The following is a 20,619-nucleotide window of genomic DNA, read 5'->3' on the forward strand; positions in this document are numbered from 1 at the left end:
GCCAGCAGCCTCAGCTGGGTCACTCCAGGGGTACCAAATGCCATCTTCTTTTTGTAATTGTTTTTAAAGGAAAAGAGGCATAGAGAGTGAGAATGATGCATGGAGAGAAGGGAAAAGGACTGAGAGAAAGAGTAGGACACCTAAGATGTTTTGGGCCACTTTGGAAGTCTTGTGGGTTTGGAACGTGGGACAAAAATTCCAGAAATAATAATAATAATAAGAATAATAAAAGGAACGAATGAATAAAATATGTGGCCAAATATTAAAAGCGGTTCTTCGATTGGAAATAATGGTGGCTCCCAAGTCTGAAAAGGCTGTGAAGTTCTTCATTGTTAGATCTGCTGTGAAACCCTGGCTAGAGCCCATTTGTTAAGCAAGGGAGGGTTTTTGTAAAGGCCTCTTGAAGAAATGAATCATTGTGAGCCCCCTGTCCCCACAATGATTTACTCTCATACAGTAATGGCTCCTCCCTGAGTTTCACCACAGACACCAACAGCCAAATGAAGGTTTCAGCCAAGTCAGGGAACAGTGGCAGAACTGGTGGGAACCGTCAAAGACATGTAACCAGATGCAGAATTTCCTTAGGGGCTCCTCCGCTCAGGAAGCCACAGTGTTTCCTCTCCTCCTCCTTATTGCTATGCCAGCTGCCATATATAGTTTATATAGTCTTCAGGGGCATGTGATGAGTGGTGAACTAGAGGTAGAGCTATCTGCCTGCCTTCCTGTTCAGAAAAAAAATGAGCTTTTAATTCTAAAGAAAAGTTGTACAGAATAAAAACAAAACATTTACCAGAGAAAAGCTAAAGGATAGTGCCGTGGGTCAGAATGCAACTGAGGACTCTCCAGCTCAAATTTTACCTCATGGGCAAAATGGAAATCATAATCCTAGCCTACCCAACAGACAGGTACACAATCCTTCCAATAAGGATTCCTGAGGGAGCTCTTTAAACAGCCAAACACCCAAATTGTTATTAAGGTAAATGCTCAGCAATGCATGTATACCTAGGTGATATTTCTTCTATGTGAGACGATTAAAAAATGCAATAATTCTCTCTTAAGAAGCCATTTTTATTTAAGGTGGTATCTTATTTCCTGTTAGCCAATCCAATCTGATTCTCCGATTCATGGGGGAGGAGCTAAAATCTTGCGCAAGCTCCCTCCTGATTTGTTCTGCTCACATGACTATACCACTTGCGTCAATATATATAATAGCACGTGACTGAACGTCATACAGAGCTACAGGGTTGGGTGGGCATTCCTGCTGTCAGTGAGTGGAAGTTTGTGGAAGGTAATCTTTTTTTGAGAATGGGGCGTGATCCAATATTTTCTATTCATAGTGTGAGTTCTCCAAAGAGTAAAGGCAGTTGTTATATTCTTAGAGCACTGACTAAGGTTGAGTAAGTTTTGACTAAGTGCCCCAATTACATTCCTTTTTAAAAAAATAATTTTCTTTCCTTGAGCAAGTTTGAGTGGATGGAATTTTGCAAGTTTTCAATATGGCTTAATTTGAACCAAGGGGGTGGGGGAAGCCTGCTATGGAGGGTGTTGATTGGCTAGTATTTGTGATGTCATCCAGCTGCGTTTGACCAGTCTACAAAAACATTTTATAATTATTCTGAAAATAATTTCATTTTTAATAAAATGAGAGAGAAACACACGTCTCACAAAAAGATTAAAGGATAATAAGAAAGGACTGATTTGTGAACCAGTGCTCACCCTTTTCTTTTAGTTAGCATTTTATAAGTTTACAATGTTTCCAGATAATAATTTTACAATAAACTGAAAACAACATATGGCTGCACATTGCCATTGTTATTGAAATTGAAATTAACACTCATTTCTCCATGAATTAACTGGGTAGATTTATTGCATTCTGTCATAGTAGGCTAATCTGATCTTTATCACCACAGACCAAATCTTTTCAATCCATTCATAAATAGTAAGAGGTGAGCTCCCCTCCCTTTTTTGCAATTACTGTTTTTTGCTGAGGTGAGAAGATCAAATTAGTCACCACCTTTACATTATTATTCCTTATCATAACATCTTTTAAGTTGCCAAGGGGGGAGGAAAGCCCCCACAAAATTTGCAAATGCCTAACATTTATGAAACAAAGTTGATATAGAATCCGGATTCTATATCTTTATAGATATCAATATCTACCAGTTCCCCTGGACAGGGCACCGAGACAAGGGGGTGCAAAATGGAGAAGATCCATAACTGAGAATATCCATTTTGGAGCACAGATTTTGACCTTGCACAAAGCAACATACAGTGGTACCTCGGGTTACATACGCTTCAGGTTACAGACTCCGCTAACCCAGAAATAGTGCTTCAGGTTAAGAACTTTCCTTCAGGATGAGAACAGAAATTGTGCTCCGGCAGCGCAGCAGCAACAGGGGGCCCCATTAGCTAAAGTGGTGCTTCAGGTTAAGAACAGTTTCAGGTTAAGAACAGACCTCCGGAATGAATTAAGTACTTAACCCGAGGTACCACTGTATTACGAAAGGTTACCAAAGTCGGCTCCTGGAGGCAACTGGCTGAGCCGAGTGTTCCTGAGGGACAAACAGAGAGGCCTGAAGGACTACATTCACTCCTGAGTTCCTCACCTCCACCCTATAGGACTGTTTTTGTGGAGAGCAGCTGAAGGGTTGCAGCATTGTGCGGCTCCAGAGGAACAGAAGTACCTGGCAGCATCCTCAGGTCTCAGCTCGCTTATTTGCAGGGAGCAGTGCTTTTTATCCTCGCTTCCCATCCTGAATCGCCCGCCTTTAAACCTGTCTTCAAAAGAGGGCTCTGGAGTCCCTCTAACCAGGATACCAATGAATTCCAGCTCTCCTCCTGCTGCCGGCTGCCGATACCAGTACATCCAGCTGTGGTCTATGCCGATCTGGTGGCAATTCATTTTGGCCGTGTCTCCAAGCTGCTTTACTTCCCACCGGGGAGTCTGGGAGAGAAACAAGCGCTGTTCTCCATCGCAAAGAACTGTCAAGGGGCAAGGAAAGGATGCAATCAGAAAGGCTGTAGGTTGTATCCAGTGTCCTGGTGATCAGGAACACGAGCTACTCAACAGCCAAGAAAATATAATTTATCCGTTAAAAAATGCCATATATGACTTGGTCTCTCTCTCAACCTTTGTTTGCTAAGACGGGAGAAATGAGAGGCAAAGATGGTTTGGAAGAGGGGTCTCTGCCTGGGGTCTTCCCACTCACCCCACTCTTCTAATCAGGCTTTTGTGGATTTTAGTAGTTTAAAAAGCTGCCAAACTTATTTGATCAGAAGTGACAGTGGGGCAGAAAGAAATGATCTGTCTACCATGGGGCACATGCCTCTCCCACCACTTCCACATTTTAAAAGCAGTCTTTCGCCAGCCTAATTCTTTCTTTCTTTCTTTCTTTCTTTCTTTCTTTCTTTCTTTCTTTCTTTCTTTCTTTCTTTCTCTCTCTCTCTCTCTCTCTCCCCCCCCCTCCACCCGCCTCTCCCTCTTACAAAGAGGCACGAAGAGCCACGAAAGGATCAGGAGCAGTTGAGACATCATTTGATCTGTACACTGAACTGAGCTCAAATGATGAAAGAGGTGAACTCCTGGCACAGACCGTGAAGGAAATTATGTCAGTTGATTTGCACTTCCTATGCCCAAACTGGCCGACAATAGCTCGAGATACGTCAAGTCCTTCTTAGTTTATTAATAATCTCTTTCGACTCTGCTGCTTGCGAGTAGGCCTTGCGCTATGCAAGCATGGGCAGGTGTTCATGGCTGGCACTGGAAATCTCACACACACCCCACCCACACACACACAAAACACACACACAATCTGGGGGCCATTTCAAGTGTGCCAAGTAGGGTCAGTGGAACACCAGAGCCCAACCATTGACCTAACGTGTGGCCTGGCTTGCCCCCATGCTGGATTTCTGGCCTCTGTAAGTGACACTCCCCAAATTCAAAGCATTCAGTGTGCAAACACCCCATTTCCCATGAATCAGGGCATCTTGGTTCACTCCCAGAAACCATTCCTAAGAGCCCAAGCAGCTGAATGAAATGTTAAAGGGGAAGTACCACAACAAAGCCCATGTCCTGGTTGCCAGGAGTTCAGCCTACACTCGAGTGGGATCCTGCCCGACTGGCAAGTTCCCTCCCTCCTGGTCTATCGTTCGGGAGCTTCAAAAGCTTTCTTCAGCCCAAACATCACAGTGACCGATGCCAACTGACATGGGCACACTTAGGGATCTGCAGAGTTTGCGCAGTTGTGTAACAGACCTCAGCAACTCAGCATTTTGGCTAATCTACTTTATTTACATATAAACACACACGGAGCACTGCAACATGGCTCCCTCTCTCTCTCTAGCATCAGACAACAAAGAGAAAAAGAACAAAAGACAATAGTCCCACTTCACGGAGCACAGTAACACAAACATCCTGTCTCCATCACTTCCCACTCTATGGAGTCAAAACACATACCGTCATGTGAAAGACCAAAGTCCCATGACTGCAATCATAGATCAGGAATTCTAACACTGCTGTGGGGTTTTGTATGTAGAATCTGTGGGTTGGATCCAGACTTATAGCGCAATCCTATTGTGTCCCGTCTCCCCACGAGCAAATGATGGCTTGTGGTGTTAGGATGGCACAAAGATTCAGTCCCAAGCTATACTATATATTATAAGAATTCTAAGGTCTCAAAAACAAGATAAATGTTCATTAGTGCACAAGGTAAACACACATACGTAAGGATATAAACCACATGTCTGAAATAGTACAGGAGAGCAATCCAGAAGCCATCTTAATAACCCCAAATATTTATTCTGCAGAAGGAAATATATTGGAGAAACTTTTCCCAGTAGTACTTTTCAAATCCTGTCTTAAGGGGATATTTTGTGTATGAATAGGGTATGGTATGTCTGTGACCTGGATTCTTACCATCTCAAATGAATGGGCACACCGGCTAAGTAATGCAATCAGTGGCCATCATCAAGTACAGTCGTACCTCCGAAGTCAAACGGAATCTGTTCCGGGAGTCTGTTTGACTTCCAAAACGTTTGGAAACCAAAGCACGGCTTCAGATTGGCTGCAGGAAGTTCCTGCAGCCAATCAGAAGCCGCGGAAGCCCCATTGGACGTTCGGCTTCCAAAAATAGTTCGTAAATCGGAACAGTCACTTCCGGGTTTGTGGTGTTCAGGAGTCAAAACGTTCGAGAACTAAGCTGTTTGAAAACCAAGGTACAACTGTATCTTGTCAGATAGGAGACACTCTCAAAATTTCTGTGGGAGACTGCCTCTTAATGTGACATGTGTATGATGCTTTTTGGGTGGTCTTTGGCTAAGGGGTTGGGCAATTTCAATTAATTCAGAGCATACACAGTGTGCTGCAACTTTCAGTTCCTCCAATTATTTTGCATCCCTGCACCCACATGACTAATGCACAAATGCGCTCATGGGTAAAATACATGCTCTGCCCATTTTCTTGGCATGTTTTAAAGTTTGATGGAGCAGGTAGCAAAATACGTGAATGCTGTCATCTCTCTCCAGTATATGATAAGTCAGTATTAATAACTAACACTCCATAAATGCTTGATTGACAGACTGAACATTTTTCAACACATGCTCCCATCTGCATCATTTCTACTATTCTGGCTTATTTTAAGAGGGTTTCTTTCTCTTGAAGAGTCAAAGGCTTCTGTGCATACTGCCATCTGCTGTCATGCTGAGCCATGCAATTCACGTGAACATTGATTTGTTTTATTCATTTCATAACATTTAAAGGTAAAGGTAAAGGGACCCCTGACCATTAGCTCCAGTCGTGGCCGACTCTGGGGTTGCGGCGCTCATCTCGCTTTATTGGCCGAGGGAGCCGGCGTACAGCTTCCGGGTCATGTGGCCAGCATGACTAAGCCGCTTCTGGCGAACCAGAACAGCGCACGGAAATGCCATTTACCTTCCTGCCAGAGCGGTACCTATTTATCTACTTGCACTTTGACATGCTTTCAAACTGCTAGGTTGGCAGGAGCAGGGACTGAGCAACGGGAGCTCACCCCGTCATGGGGATTCGAACCGCCGACCTTCTGATCGGCAAGTCCTAGGCTCTGTGGTTTAACCCACAGCGCCACCCGTGTCATAACATTTATATTGTTGTAATTGATTGGGGGAGGGGTGGGAAGCCTCAAAGCGGTTTGCAAAAGATCATCATCATTATTTAACGTTCAGGAGGAATTTTAAAACATTACTGTTCATAGATCCTGACAGCCTTGATATCCCAGGTCAGATCAGGGCCACTCCAAGGTGCAGGATCAGGCCTTGGATCGGGGCCCCACGTACAGCCCTGGTATTTTTTGACATTTTAAGAAATGTTTCTGTTCTTTAAGAGGAAAGTCGAAACAGAAGTGGAGAGAGGAGCACAATAAATGTTTAAATGAACAAATACGTGTGCTGGTTTAGAAATAAAATAGGCAGACAGCCCACCTAAAGCATGGGCACGGAGTGGCAGGAGAGGTGACCGAATCTGTGTTTGTTTCATGGGCCAACATAGCAGATCTGTAAACTCCAATGTGAACCCAGAAGGAAGCCTAGGTTTAGGGTTGCCGTATTTCAAAAAGAAAAATTCCTGACACCCACAAAGTGCCAGGCTTTTTTTTTTAGAAACACCCCAAAATTGTTGAACTTTTATTTCCTGTCATACAACTGGGTTTCCCCTGACATTTTGCCGACTCAGCAAAATCACACACACACACACACACACACACACACACACACCGCCATTTTTACACCTGAAAACCAGGACATGTCAGGAATTTTCCTGACGTATGGCAAGCCTACCTGGTTTACTTCTCTAAAGTGGGAGGGGATTACACAGCCACTCCTGATTTGCAGGGACATTTTTGTACACCCCCTGTATTTACCTATGGAAGCTCCTGGTTTTTCATGGGGGGGAAGTCCCTAAAGCAGCCAGCAGAGGGAAGCCTCCAACTGTAATGTTTTGAAGCAGGGGACAGAGTTATTGCGGGATATTCTTCACAGAGATCCCATACCTTAACTAAATCCACATACAAGAGGGAACGAAAGGCTATCTAGAGAACTAACAAATTCCCTGACTCTGCACATGGTATCCATCAAAGGCTGATGCGGAATTTCTGCCTTCCCAAGATGGAAGACAAACAAACAAAGGCCTGGAAACGATGCCTTATGAGGAACGGTTAAGGGAGCTGGGCATGTTTAGCCTGGAGAAGAGGAGGTTAAGGGGTGATATGATAGCCATGTTCAAATATTTAAAAGGATGTCATATAGAGGAGGGGAAAAGGTTGTTTTCTGCTGCTCCAGAGAAGCGGACACGGAGCAATGGATCCAAACTACAAGAAAGAAGATTCCACCTAAACATTAGGAAGAACTTCCTGACAGTAAGAGCTGTTCGACAGTGGAATTTGCTGCCAAGGAGTGTGGTGGAGTCTCCTGCTTTGGAGGTCTTTAAGCAGAGGCTTGACAACCATATGTCAGGAGTTCTCTGATGGTGTTTCCTGCTTGGCAGGGGGTTGGACTCGATGGCCCTTGTGGTCTCTTCCAACTCTATGATTCTATGATTCTATGATTCTAGGCTTCAGACTGAAGGATCTTAGTGTAAGTTCCTCCACTGCATACCCTCCAACATTTATCTGATGAAAATAGGGAGATCTTTGGCTTGCCGATCAGAAGGTTGACGGTTTGAATCCCTGCGACGGGGTGAGCTCCCGTTGCTCGGTCCCAGCTCCTGCCAACCTAGCAGTTCGAAAGCACCTCAAAGTGCAAGTAGATAAATAGGAACCACTCCAGCGGGAAGGTAAACGGCATTTCCGTGTGCTGCTCTGGTTCGCCATAAGTGGCTTAGTCATGCTGGCCACATGACCCAGAAGCTGTACGCCGGCTCCCTCAGCCAATAAAGCGAGATGAGCGCCGCAACCCCAGAGTCGGCCACGACTGGACCTAATGGTCAGGGGTCCCTTTACCTTTCCCTTTTACTACTATATTTTACTATTTATACCCCACCCATCTGACTGGGTTGCCCCAGCCACTCTGGGTGGCTTCCAACATATATAAAACCATGATGTTTAATGAACATTAAAAAAACTTCCCTATACAGGGCTGCTCTCAGATGGCTTGGGGATGGCATAGCTCCAAACCCACCGACATTTCTCCAATTAAAATAGGGATGTTCTAAGTAAAAACAGGACATTCTGGGATCAAATTAGAAACCGGAATGTCTTCTGTAAGTCTGGGACTGTCTCTGGAAAATAGGGACACTCGGATGGTCTGGCACTGCCAAGAGAAAAGGAAGCACTGCAGAATTTAAATTTGATCTTTGCATTGCAGCATGGTAATGTTATTGTGCATAAGTCGCCTGAAATTCATATTCTTTTTCTGTTGGGTATTTGTTTATTTTCTTAGTTGCTTTATCTTGCCCAGGGCAACTCAAAGCAACTTGCAACCAACCAACCAACCAAAAGACAATAACCCATGTACAGTACATACATTAAAACAAAAGGGGAAAAGAAATATATTTTTAAAAATCCCACCTAATTCTAAAAGGGTTAGGGTTAGAAAATCTGAGTTTGCGCAGTGTGATGCTGTTTCTAATATGTTAACATTTTAAATGTGTTCTTTTTCCTTTTAGGTTTTTTTAAAAGGGTTCTTTTGTAATTGAATGTTAGTTGTAAGTCGTCTTGGTAGGAATCATCATAAATAAAGAAATGCAGTTTATAAATAGGGTAAAAAGAAGTGGAAATATGAAAGTGAAAAGTGCCCCGATAAAAGTCTGTAGCACAGATATGCCCTTTGATTGGAGTGTGGTGAAAATAAAACAACCACGAACCAGGATAGGTTTAGTAATCTGTATTCATTTATTTCCTTGGAATTCTTTTTTTATATTGTTATTATTAAGACGAATTACATGAGAAGCAAAGGGTGCTAGTATGTTGAAACTAGAGGAGGAATTGCTGTCTTAGTTAGCAGCAATGGTTTCCTGGATCCAGTCAATATAGTTGCAGACCTTGGTGTAGACTCCGGGGTAGCCAGAGAGAGCGCAGCCCATTCCCCATGAAACGATGCCCTGGAGCTCGCCATTGCAGACCACGGGGCCACCGGAATCCCCCTGCGAGACAAAAGAGGTTGCAAGTGAAACATGGCATGCATCCAGCCCAGGTCATGTTGCTTTTCCTTGTATGACAGCAAAAATATCCATTAAAAACACAAGAAGTGCCAACGGTGGAGGAATGGCAGATGAAGATGATGGACTTTTGGGAGCTAGCCGACCTGACTGGAAGAGTCCGTGACCAGAAGGAGGAGGAGTACCAGGAAGAATGGATTAAATTTAAAGACTATTTAGCTAAATATGCTAAGATAACTTAAATAGAAATCCTTGCAAGTACCAGATTGGCTTAGGATTTAAATATGTGATGTTATACAATAATATGCCTAAAGTTAATATGAAAATAAAGAAAGATGTTAACTAAGTAAATTTTATGAGAAATTAGTTTTGGAAAACTCCTACAATGACATACATTGAAACTCAGCCAGGGGGGTTCGAGGAAGTCGAATGTTAACAAAAGTGGAACTATTACAGTTAGGATTTATGTTTGTTTGTTTGTCTATGTTTGTTATAAATTTGGAAAATCAATTAAAAAAATTGGAAAAAATATCAATTGAAGTCTTGTTTTCCCTTGAGTTCTGGGAATCTCTCTTCTCCATGTCTCTGCCCCAGTTTTGGGGCTTCTTCTGCCCAGCCCACAAGAACAGAAGAGCAGCAGCAACCAGAGTCCTCCCGTTCTCACAGTAAAATGGTCACACCAAGCAAGTGCCCAGATAACATGGCAGTGTTTAAATAGGAGCTCTACAGCAAGCGATGAGCCAAATAGTCAGTTTTGGTTTCTGATTTTTCCAGACTTAAGTTTAGTTCTCCACATTTCCACCTAAGGTTTTGTGCTTCTTTAAGTCCTCGGGATAATTTATCAGTATTTTTGCGTGAATTTCTCTGAATATACACATTTTTATATGCTAAATATACACATTTTTATATGGCTAATATGCAGATTTTTGCAAAGCAATTTCCCGCAATATACTGCATTTTTGAAACGTTATTTTCACCAATAATTCATTTTTAGACACACTTTAGTCTAGCACGTATGTGTTTTTTGTTTATGTGACTTGCTTAAAGAACTGCATTGCAATATTCGGAGACGTGTGAATTTAGGGCAGAGCTGTGCTTTGCTTTGTGTATTGTTTTAGAAAGCGTGAATTATGTAGGTTTGCCTTCACATGGGAACTGAACTGAATGTCTACCCCACCTTGTGCTGCAGCATAGTTGCTTTGCAGTGTGAATTCAGCCTCTGAGGAAACAAGCAGTGATTCTTGCTTAAGATGCTGATTTCGCCCTCAGACAAAGTGTGCAACCTGATGCTTCGCAAATATCCCCACCTCCACCACAGAAAATGGTGGAAGCAGCATAAACACAAAGTGTATTATGCAAACACGGGTGTAGCCAAGGGGAGGGGGCAGCTGCCCCCCTCATCAGGTAAAACAATAGAAATAACTAACTGACCAATCACGTTGGTTCTGCCCCCTCTAACAAAAGGCCTGCCCCCCCCCAAAAAAACATCCTGGCTACGCCCAGGCATGCAAAGTTCAAGCTTTGCTCCCACTCAGGGCTAACATCTTACAGGATACCTGTAACTATTTGTGGCTGCTGCCAAAGAAAGCAGAGTGGCAAAAAAAAAAAATTGTGGTTAATTACAGTGGTACCTCGGCTTACAGATGCTTCAGGTTACAGACTCTGCTAACCCAGAAATATTACCTCGGGTTAAGAACTTTGCTTCAGGATGAGAACAGAAATTGCGTGGCGGCAATGGGAGGCCCCATTGGCTAAAGTGGTACCTCAGGTTAAGAACAGTTTCAGGTTAAGAACGGACCTCCAGGATGAATTAAGTTCTTAACCCGAGGTCCCACTGTATTTTCAAGGGCTCAGAGCTCCTCATTTAATAATGGAACTAAAGGTGAATCCTCTCACCTGGCAGGAGTCTTTGCCGCCCTCCAAGTACCCGACACAGATCATGTTGTCAGTGATTTGCCCTGGATAAGCATCTCGGCACTCGGCGTCAGCGAGGATGGGAGCATTCAAGCACTGAAGAAGGTCAGGGTAGTTGACTGGAAGGAAAAGGAAAAGGGGTGCAACTAAGACAAGAAGCCAGGAATGTTGGGAAGAGAGATGTTGTCTATCTTTGTGGGCCTCTAAAGGTAAAGGTAAAGGGACCCCTGACCATTAGGTCCAGTTGTGACCGACTCTGGTGTTGTGGTGTTCCTCTTGCTTTATTGGCTGAGGGAGCCGGCATACAGCTTCCGGGTCACGTGGCCAGCATGACTAAGCCACTTCTGGAGAACAAGAGCAGCGCACGGAAACGCCGTTTACCTTCCCGCCAGAGCGGTACCTATTTATCTACTTGCACTTTGACGTGCTTTTGAACTGCTAGGTTGGCAGGAGCAGGGACCGAGCAACAGGAGCTCACTCCGTCGCGGGGATTCGAACCGCCGACCTTCTGATCGGCAAGTCCTAGGCTTAGTGGTTTAACCCACACCGCCACCTGCGTCCCTATTTGTGGGCCTCTAGCCTTATGTAAAAAGGCACGAGAGCTTCACTGATCAGCTCACAAGATATCAAAACTGCTGAGGTGCTTACATTTCATTTCATTTCATTTCATTTCATTTATTGAATTTACATACCCCCTATACCCGGAGGTCTCAGGGTGGTTCACAAAAAAGATCACAATATATAAAATAAAAATAGAAACAATAATCCAGTAAACCCCCCCAAAAAAGGAGCAACATTTTTAAAGGGTATAGGATGTCAATCAGGTCAACCAAAGGCCTGGTTAAAAAGGAACATTTTTGCCTGGCTAACTTCCCTGGGGAGAGCATCCCACAGGCGGGGAGCCACTGCAGAGAAGGCCCCTTCTCGTGTTGCCACCCTCCGGACCTCTCGAGGAGAATCCACACGAAGGAGGGCCTCAGAAGATGATCTCAGGGTCTGGGTAGGTTCATATGGGAAGAGGCAGACCTTGAGGTATTGCAATCCTGAGCCGTTTAAGGCTTTATAGGTCAAAACCAACACTATGAATTGGGCCTGACATCTTTTCTATCTGCCCCATCAGACCTTTGGGGATCGACGAGAAAGTGGGCTGTTTTGTTAGCTGTGGAATTAGGTACTGCTGAGATGGGAACCTTGGTTGAAAGGTAGTTTAAATAATAAGTAAATAAATAAATGCCGATGGGTTGACTAAACCATGTTCATGCTCACCTCCACTGCTAAGAGTGTTGCCCCACCCTGAGATCAAGCATTCAGTTCCGGCAGCTGCGCATCCGCTAGGCAAGGTGATGGGGGTGATGCGTGAGGAAATCTCAGCATTGGAGCTCAGCTTGATGAGCATGATGTCGTTATCCAGGAGCCAAGAGTTGTACTTTGGATGGCGAATGACCTTTTCGGAATTGATGAACTGCTCACCTCCTTCCACCTGCATAATGTCGTGCTCTCCAAGCCTCACTTCGATGCGGCTGCAAAATCAAGTGTTGACAGGGTGCTGAGGGCACTGTGCGGTGTCTGGCCTGTCAGGGGCTGGACTGAGGAGGAATGGTGGGGGGCCGCCCCTTCTCCTGAACCTTCCCAAGAACAGGGGGACAGTACAGTGGTACCTCGGGTTACATACACTTCAGGTTACAGGCTCCGCTAACCCAGAAATAGTGCTTCAGGTTAAGAACTTTGCTTCAGGATGAGAACAGAAATTGTGCAGCGGTGGCACGGCAGCAGCAGGAGGCCCCATTAGCTAAAGTGGTGCTTCAGGTTAAGAACTGTTTCAGATTAAGAACGGACCTCCGGAACGAATTAAGTACGTAACCAGATGTACCACTGTATAGATTTAGAACAGTGGTTTGCAGAAGGCCACAGTTCAGAGGATGCAGAGGGGGAAAGCTGGGAAAGATTGGGAGAAGAACAGCAGGAAGAAGACGCATCGGGGGAGAGACAGTTGATAGATTCAGTGTCTATGGAAAGCATTACTGACCCCCCCCTCCCAGGACTAGGCGGGCATTGCGAGTAGTAGAACAGAAAGCTCAGAGGCAGAAAGCTCAGATCAGCTACCGTAGGGATGACGTAGAATAGGAGAGACAGAGGGGGTAGGACTAGGAGCAACGCCATTATTTAATAGAAACTGCATTCCTTTGTCTCTCTCTGTGAATACTGAATAAATAAATTCTAATTCTAATAATAATAATAATAATAATAATAATAGCTATATATTTATATCATTCCATTAATTGTTGTTGCTGTTGCTATATATTTATTTATACCACCACACCTTTTTACCTGTCATAAAAATATGAATTGCTAAAAACACAGAAAAACATATCATAAAAAACATTTAAACATACATCAATAGAGATATATATCTATTAAAACCATACAAATTGTTATAATAAAAAACAGCATGGTACCAGCCCGTTCATTAAAATGACTATAAGTGGTGCCTTTCTGCTGTCCCTGGAAATTTTGTGGGTTTTTTGTTTGTTTTTTTAAATTGCACATTAGATTCCAGATTTCATGTAAACCAGTTACTACAATAAAATGGCTGAGCTCTGGCACTTCTTCTTCTAGAAAAAGAGCACTGAAGTGGTAAATAAATTATGTTCAATAAAAATTGGAAATAATCCCAGCGAAGCTCTAAGTACACAACACAATTTAGCGAAAGGTGTGAGACTCAAGACAGAGAAACGTCTCTTTGTGGCTCAATCCTCATGCTCAGATCTCAGAGTCCTCTTTAAGTTCAAAGGGAAATGCTTGTGTGTTTGTTTGTTTGTTTGTTTGTTAAATTTATATCCTGCCCCTTCCCCAAAGGGACTCAGGGAGGCTTCAGGTACTGTGAGACAGTGTTTGACAGATGGCAAGAAGTCTCTGGATTGGATGGGTCTAGTATAAATATTAGAAATCCTGCCTTTTGCCTTTCCTGGATCAATAGAGGGCTTTCTTCATTCTACCCTTTAGGATCTAGTTCAGCGCATTGTCCTGGAAGACCCACCCAGAATATGCTTTCAAAATCTATATTCAGATGCAGCTACCAATGGCTCCATCATGGCAATGGGCTGTGGTGTTGCTTAGTTACATAAAAATGAGAGGGGTCTACTCTGAACAATCTGGAGCCCTCGAAACCCACAGTGGTTCTTACTATTCCTAAACTCCAGCTCCGCTGAAATGTTGAGCTCTTGTGGGTTTGCAGTACAAACACGGCAATGGAGAAAGAAAGTGTCAGTCACTCACGATTTGTAGCAATGAGCAGCTGAGACAACCCATTGTTCATTGATGAGGGAACCGCCACAGAAGTGGTACCCAGAATTCAGTGATACTTGGTAGGGGACGGAGTTCTTCTCGCAAGTGTATCCTCCCACAATCTTGTCGTCATCATCAAAGGGGCGAGCAACTGACAAAAACAGGGAAAATCAGAATGAGCATGGACTGCAAAGTAACTTGGATTCTTCAGAAAGCAAAACAAAACCCCAAATTAGGCACAGTTTCTTCTTGATAACATGACCTGGCCTTGAAGTTAAGGTTAAGAAGGGAGAGGCAGTTGCTTGATCCCTTGAGTTTCATGTGGTCACATCTCAGGAATATTTCTATTTCTGGTTCTTAGGGATGTGCAAATCAGTTTTACATATGTTCACCCATAGGACTGCTCTGTCCAGTTCCCATACAAATCTGTATTTAAAAGACACTGCATGAAGATGCACATATAAACATATGTCTTTTTAAATGAATATTTTAAAATCTCTTCTCAGTTTCTGTATTTTCTGTATACTGTACCTCGGCCCAGTACACCTGAAGGAGCATCTCTATCCCCATCATTCAGCTCAGACACTGACATTCAGCCTGGACACTGAGGTCCAGCTCCAAGGGCCTTCTGGTGGTTCCCTCACTGTGAGAAGGGAGGTTACAGGGAACCAGACAGAGGGCCTTCTCGGTAGTGGCACCCACCCTGTGGAACGCCCTCCCATCAGATGTCAACGAAATAAACAACTATCTGACTTTTAGAAGATGTCTGAAGTCAGCCCTGTTTAGGGAAGTTTTTAATGTTTGAAGTTTTACTCGGTTTTTAATGTTCTGTTGAAAGCCGCCCAGAGTGGCTGGGGAAACCCAGCCAGATGGGTGGGGGTAGAAATAATAAATTAGTAGTATTTTCTCTCAAAAGAGATGTCATATGTTTCTATATGATTTTTGAATTGAGAACTGGAAAGTGCAGAAACTAATGAATCACTGTGTTGCAATCCACATATTAGATCAGATAATTTTACATTAGAATTCTTAAAGAATGAATTCCTCAAGCATCTACAGCAGGCATAGGCAACCTCAGCCCTCCAGATGTTTTGGGACTACAATTCCCATCATCCCTGACCAGTGGTCCTGCTAGCTAGGGATCATGGGAGTTGTAGTCCCAAAATATCTGGCAGGCCGACGCTGCCTATGGCTGATCTACAGCAACGGTCTTACCTAGTATAGACCCACGACTTCAGAACTCCATTATTTTATAACCTCCTCATTACTCTGTAATAAATTAATTTACGAATCACCTTTTACATCTGTCTCAAGGTGATATGCAGACATACCATAAAAAAGAGCTAACAAATTCTTTTCAAAACAGTACCCAAAACCCACTGGAAACAGGGGCTCATTTTGTATTCTTTTAAAACCTGGCATTTTGAAAGACTCACCTGCTGCTCCCAGGAAGGCAATGACCAAGAGGAGTTTCATGATGTCTTCTCAGTGGATTCGTCAATTACAACAGGACTTTCTGAAGGCATCTCTCCACATTTATACCTTCCCTAGGACCTTATCTCCTCAGCCCAAGGTCCCAACAGCTTTCCACTTCCCATAGTCTTGCATCAGCTTGGTTAAAATAGACCTTGCAAGTGCCCAAGGTGATAACATAACCCCAGGTGCCTTATATCTGAAGTGAAACATTTCTAGGAATTGAGATGTTGTGGTGTGTGTAGTTCTGCCAATGTACACAGCTGAGTCCTGTCTTGGGCCCCCTTTCCGCCATCTTGGATGCTTATGAAACATCACAAATCCTGTAATCCTGTTCTGTGTGGGCTACAGCCCAAGGGAGCGCAGAATTCTAAAGCCCGTCGGAACTGTAGGGCATGGAATTATATGGCAGATAAATGGCAGGCCTATGCTAAACTTCGGCCAGACTGGGCAGGAAATATACAGTGCCGTATTAAATTCACGGCATGTAATGCCTTAAAGGAAAACATTATGAAAATGGTCTATCGGTGGTACATGACCCCAGTCAAGCTGGCAAAAATTTATCATTTGCCCGACAACAAATGTTGGAAATGTAAAGAGACTGAAGGTACCTTCTACCACCTTTGGTGGACATGCCCGAAGATTAAGGCTTTCTGGGAAATGATCTATAATGAAATGAAAAAGGTACTTAAATGTACTTTTCCTAAAAAACCAGAGGCCTTTCTCTTGGGCATTGTCGGCCAATTGGTGTCAAAGAGGGATAGAACTTTTTTCATGTACGCTACAACAGCAGCAAGAATACTCATCGCAAAGTATTGGAAGACACAAGATCTACCCACTCTGGAAGAATGGCAGATGAAAGTGATGGACTATATGACATTGGCCGAGATGACAGGCAGAATCCGTGACCAAGGAAAAGAGACGGCGGAAGAAGAATGGAGAAAATTTAAAAGTTATCTTAAGGACTATTATAAACTTAATGAATGTTAGAGTGTTGTGGTTTTCAGGAACAAAGGGATACAGTGATATAAGGTCAGAATATAGAGATGACTAAGATGACAGAGGTTGGAAAGTAACAAATGGGAGTTGCTATAAAATTATGGACATTGGGATGCAGAAAGGGGGGGTATGGGGAAGTCCCAGAAAAGAGGTTTATGAAAATATGATATGAAATTATACGTGTATGTTTGTCTTTTTAAGTGTTTGTTTGTTCTATAAAATTTTGTAAAACCAATAAAAATTTTATTAAAAAAAAAAGGAAATATACAGTGCCGACTGGCAGAATCCAAGATCAGGGAAAAGAGACGGCGGAAGAAGATTGGAAGAAATTTAAGAACTATCTTAAGAAACATTGTAAAATTAATGAGTGTTAAAATGATGTGGCTTTAGAAATTAAGTGGATTACAGCTGTAAAGATTAAGTTAAAAGAAAAGAAAGGTTAACAATTAGATAAAATTAAGGGTGAGGATTTGCTGAACTAAATATTTGAAATTGGAATGCAGAAAGGGGAGGTATGAGGAGGTCGGTGAAGTAAGTTTTAAGAAAACAAGGATTTGAAAGTATACTTGCTTTTTCTTGTTTGTGTTTGTTTGTATTGTTGTGTTTGATTATATAATTTGTGAAACTTTAATAAATATTTTATTAAAAAAAGGGAAATATACAGTGCCGAGGAAACCACCAAGCCCTGTTCATACATTGTTCTGACCTTCTTTAGCTTTACAGAGAATTTCATAACCTAATAACTACACTATTCTGGCTAGGGCGTGTTGTGAATCCTTTGTAACTACAGATCCCACACACAGACCCTCCAAATTTCCCTGTTTTTCAGGGACAGTCCCAGATTTAAAGAAGCCATTCTGGTTTCTTATTTGATCACGGAATGTCCCGCTTTTCCTTAGGACATATGTTCACCAGAGAAATGTTGGAGGAAATGGAGTTATGTGGCCCCCAAGCCAAGGAGATAAGTAACTATACAACCTTTAGATGACACTGAAGGCAGCCCTGCAGAGGGAAGTTTTTAAATGTTTCATCTTTTATTATGTTTTAATATATGTTGAAAGTGGCCCAGAGTGGCTGGGGCAACCCAGTCAGATAGGTAAAAGGTAAAGGCATCCCTGACCATTAGATCCAGTCGTGGCCGACTCTGAGGTTGCGGCTCTCATCTTGCTTTACTTGCCGAGGGAGCCAGCATACAGCTTCCAGGTCATGTGGCCAGCATGACTAAACTGCTTCTGGCGAACCAGAGCAGTGCACAGAAACGCCGTTTATCTTCCTGCTGGAGCGGTACCTAGTTATGTTCTTGCACTTTGATGTGCTTTTGAACTGCTAGGTTGACAGGAGCAGGGACCGAGCAACAAGAGCTCGCCCCGTTGCGGGATTCGAACTGCCGACCTTCTGATCGGGAAGTCCTAGGCTCTGTGGTTTAACCCACAGTGCCACCCGCGTCCCTCAGTCTGATAGGTAGAGTGGTATTATTATGACAATGACGATGATGGAGATGATGATGATGATGGAATAGGACATCCTTATTTTCATCGGAGAAATGTTGGAGGACACGAGCTTTATGTGGGTGCACCATGCCGAGAAGGAACATTCATGCCCCAGAATGCCCCAACTGTCCTCAAATAAAAGGTCACCTATTGCCTGCTAATGGCAGACATATCTCCAATTGCATCAGCTAGTAAAATCTGCCCAGTATCTTCTGAACTTGAATATGGACATGCACATCCGGTGGGTGTAGTTGTGGTTATTTCATGAGTTTAGATTCTCCTGCCCGGCATATGACAAAATGTTGGCGCAGGGAGCATTCGTTCCCCTACCCTGGGTTGCAAAAGACCTCCCCCTGGCCCTGAGAAGTCAGAAAGATTCCAGAGATCAATTCTGCACTCCCTCATTATCCTATCTATACAACTCTGTCAAACCCAGGTTTTTCCTTCCCAGAGCGGGGAGAAAACTTTCCTGCTGGTTGGTGCCCATAGTTCTGGCACAGAGAACCATGGAGAATTGTTGCTAGTGTAACACGTGCAAGGGGAAGTGATATAGAAGGCTGCAGTTTTTCTTCTTCCCCTGCTCTTTCGCATTTCACAGTAGCCTAGAATAGAGAAATTTAACATGGTATCTCCATGCCAGGAAAAGCTTCACCTATTAATGGCACTGAGTGCTTCTCCTCCCTACCATGTTCATACCTCCTTTTTCCAGGGTTCATACCAGTTAATGCTACTTATCTTGGTTGAGATCCAGGCTGCAGAGAGACAAATTCATGGAGGATAAGGCTATGAGATAACTGTGCCCCTGAAGGACCAGGCACGCAGCTTGAGGGTCATTTTGGACTCACAGCTGTCTATGGAAGCACAGGTCAGTTATGTGTCTAGGGCAGCTGTCTACCAGTTCCATCTGGTACACTGACTGAGACCCTACCTGTCTCGCTAGAATGGTGCATGCTCTAGTTATCTCCAGCTTGGACTACTGCAACGCGCTCTACGTGGGGCTACCTTTGAAGGTGACTCAGAAACTACAACAAATCCAGAATGTGGCAGCTAGACTTGTGTCCGGGAGTGGCCACTGGGACCACATAACACTGGTCCTAAAGGATCTACACTGGCTCCCAGTACATTTCCAAGCACAATTCAAAGTGTTGGTGCTGACCTTTAAAGCCCTAAATGACCTCAGCCCAGCATACCTGAAGGAGCGTTTCCACCTCCATCATCCAGTCTGGACACCGAGATCTATCTCTGAGGGCCTTCTGGCGGTTCCCTCACTATGAGAAATGAGGTTGCAGGGAACCAGGCAGAGGGCCTTCTCGGTAGTGGCCACTCCCAGTGGAACACCTCTTTCCAATGTAAACCTATGTATATAGACCTCCACCGGTCTCAAGTCCTTTGGGGAAGAGATGTGTGGCTCATTGGTAGCACTTCTGCCTTGTGTGTAGCAGGTCCACCATTCAGTCTGCAGCATGCCCAGGTAGGGTTGGGAGAGAACTCCCTCCAAAACTCTGCAGAGCCACCCCAGTCCATGATGACAATGCTCAAGATTTTCAGAAAAGTCTTTGTGCCTAAGAGACTGTTATTTGTCAGGTGGTGGATGACCCCTGTTCTGTCCTCCAAGCACGAATCTGTGTAATACAGGCATGGCCAAACTTGGCCCTCTAGCTGTTTTGGGACTACAATTCCCATCATTCCTGACCACTGGTCCTGTTAGCTAAGGATGATGGGAGTTGTAGTCCAAAAACAGCAAGTTTGGCGATACATGGTTCTGGTAATCAGCTGCTTGCGTCATGGGTTCTGGTAATCAGCTGCTTGCGTCAACAGAGTTTGACCTGGGAGGCTTTCTCAAAGCATCTGGTTAGACAATAATGGTGTTATAGATTGGGTGGGGGGATGACCCCTAGAAATTAACAAATGGTAAGATTTTGATGACTTGGGATGTGAAGGGAGAAATGCAAGCTGCAGAGGGATTCCTGGGCCAGCCTATGCAAAAGGACCTGGCCAAGCTAGGGCCATTAAGAAACAATGCAGGGCCATTGAAGGCCATTTGGCAGCACAGGAGAACTGTCCTTCCCCCCTGCCCTGAGGTGTGAACAGACTAGGGGTTTGGAACGTTGCCTGGGTAACTGGGTGCGAGGTGACATGAAAAGAGTTTATTTAACAAGGTGTGCTGAGAGGAAGAAGGGAGGAAAAAGAGAAAGAGGTGCCCTGGACTCTAGCGCTGCCCTGCTGGTGGGAACAAGCCCCTCTTGAGATGACCATGCTTTAAGATCTGGACTCCATCTAAAATCAGGTGTAAATACAGTGGTACCTCGGGTTAAGAACTTAATTCGTTCTGGA

General features: G+C 43.9%; 1 protein-coding gene and 1 gene segment (V, D, J or C); both read right to left on the minus strand.

Moving 5' to 3' along the window:
* Positions 1-430: 430 nt before the first annotated feature.
* On the minus strand, positions 431-3,574 carry LOC308576976 (T cell receptor beta variable 3-1-like). The segment is given in 3 exons: positions 3,487-3,574; positions 2,685-2,982; positions 431-722 (listed from the first exon to the last, which is right to left on the minus strand).
* Positions 3,575-8,853: 5,279 nt separating this feature from the next.
* LOC308577156 (anionic trypsin-like) lies at positions 8,854-15,815 on the minus strand. Its single transcript, XM_081177170.1, has 5 exons — positions 15,760-15,815; positions 14,315-14,474; positions 12,305-12,558; positions 11,021-11,157; positions 8,854-9,109 (listed from the first exon to the last, which is right to left on the minus strand). Exons 1-5 carry the CDS (start codon positions 15,797-15,799, stop codon positions 8,960-8,962), a joined length of 741 nt encoding a protein of 246 aa, XP_081033296.1. The 5' UTR covers positions 15,800-15,815; the 3' UTR covers positions 8,854-8,959.
* Positions 15,816-20,619: the final 4,804 nt, after the last annotated feature.

Source organism: Podarcis bocagei (assembly GCF_964188305.1).
Source record: "Podarcis bocagei genome assembly, chromosome: 17".
NCBI classification, from domain to species: domain Eukaryota; kingdom Metazoa; phylum Chordata; class Lepidosauria; order Squamata; family Lacertidae; genus Podarcis; species Podarcis bocagei.

Coding starts and splice junctions, on each gene's coding strand:
- LOC308577156 (XM_081177170.1), bottom strand. CDS start 15,799: ATGAAACTCCTCTTGGTCATTGCCTTCCTGGGAGCAGCAG. Junction 14,475..15,759: donor TGCCTTCCTGGGAGCAGCAG/GTGAGTCTTTCA, acceptor TGTTTTTGTCAG/TTGCTCGCCCCTTTGATGAT. Junction 11,158..12,304: donor CAACACTCTTAGCAGTGGAG/GTGAGCATGAAC, acceptor TTTTCCTTCCAG/TCAACTACCCTGACCTTCTT.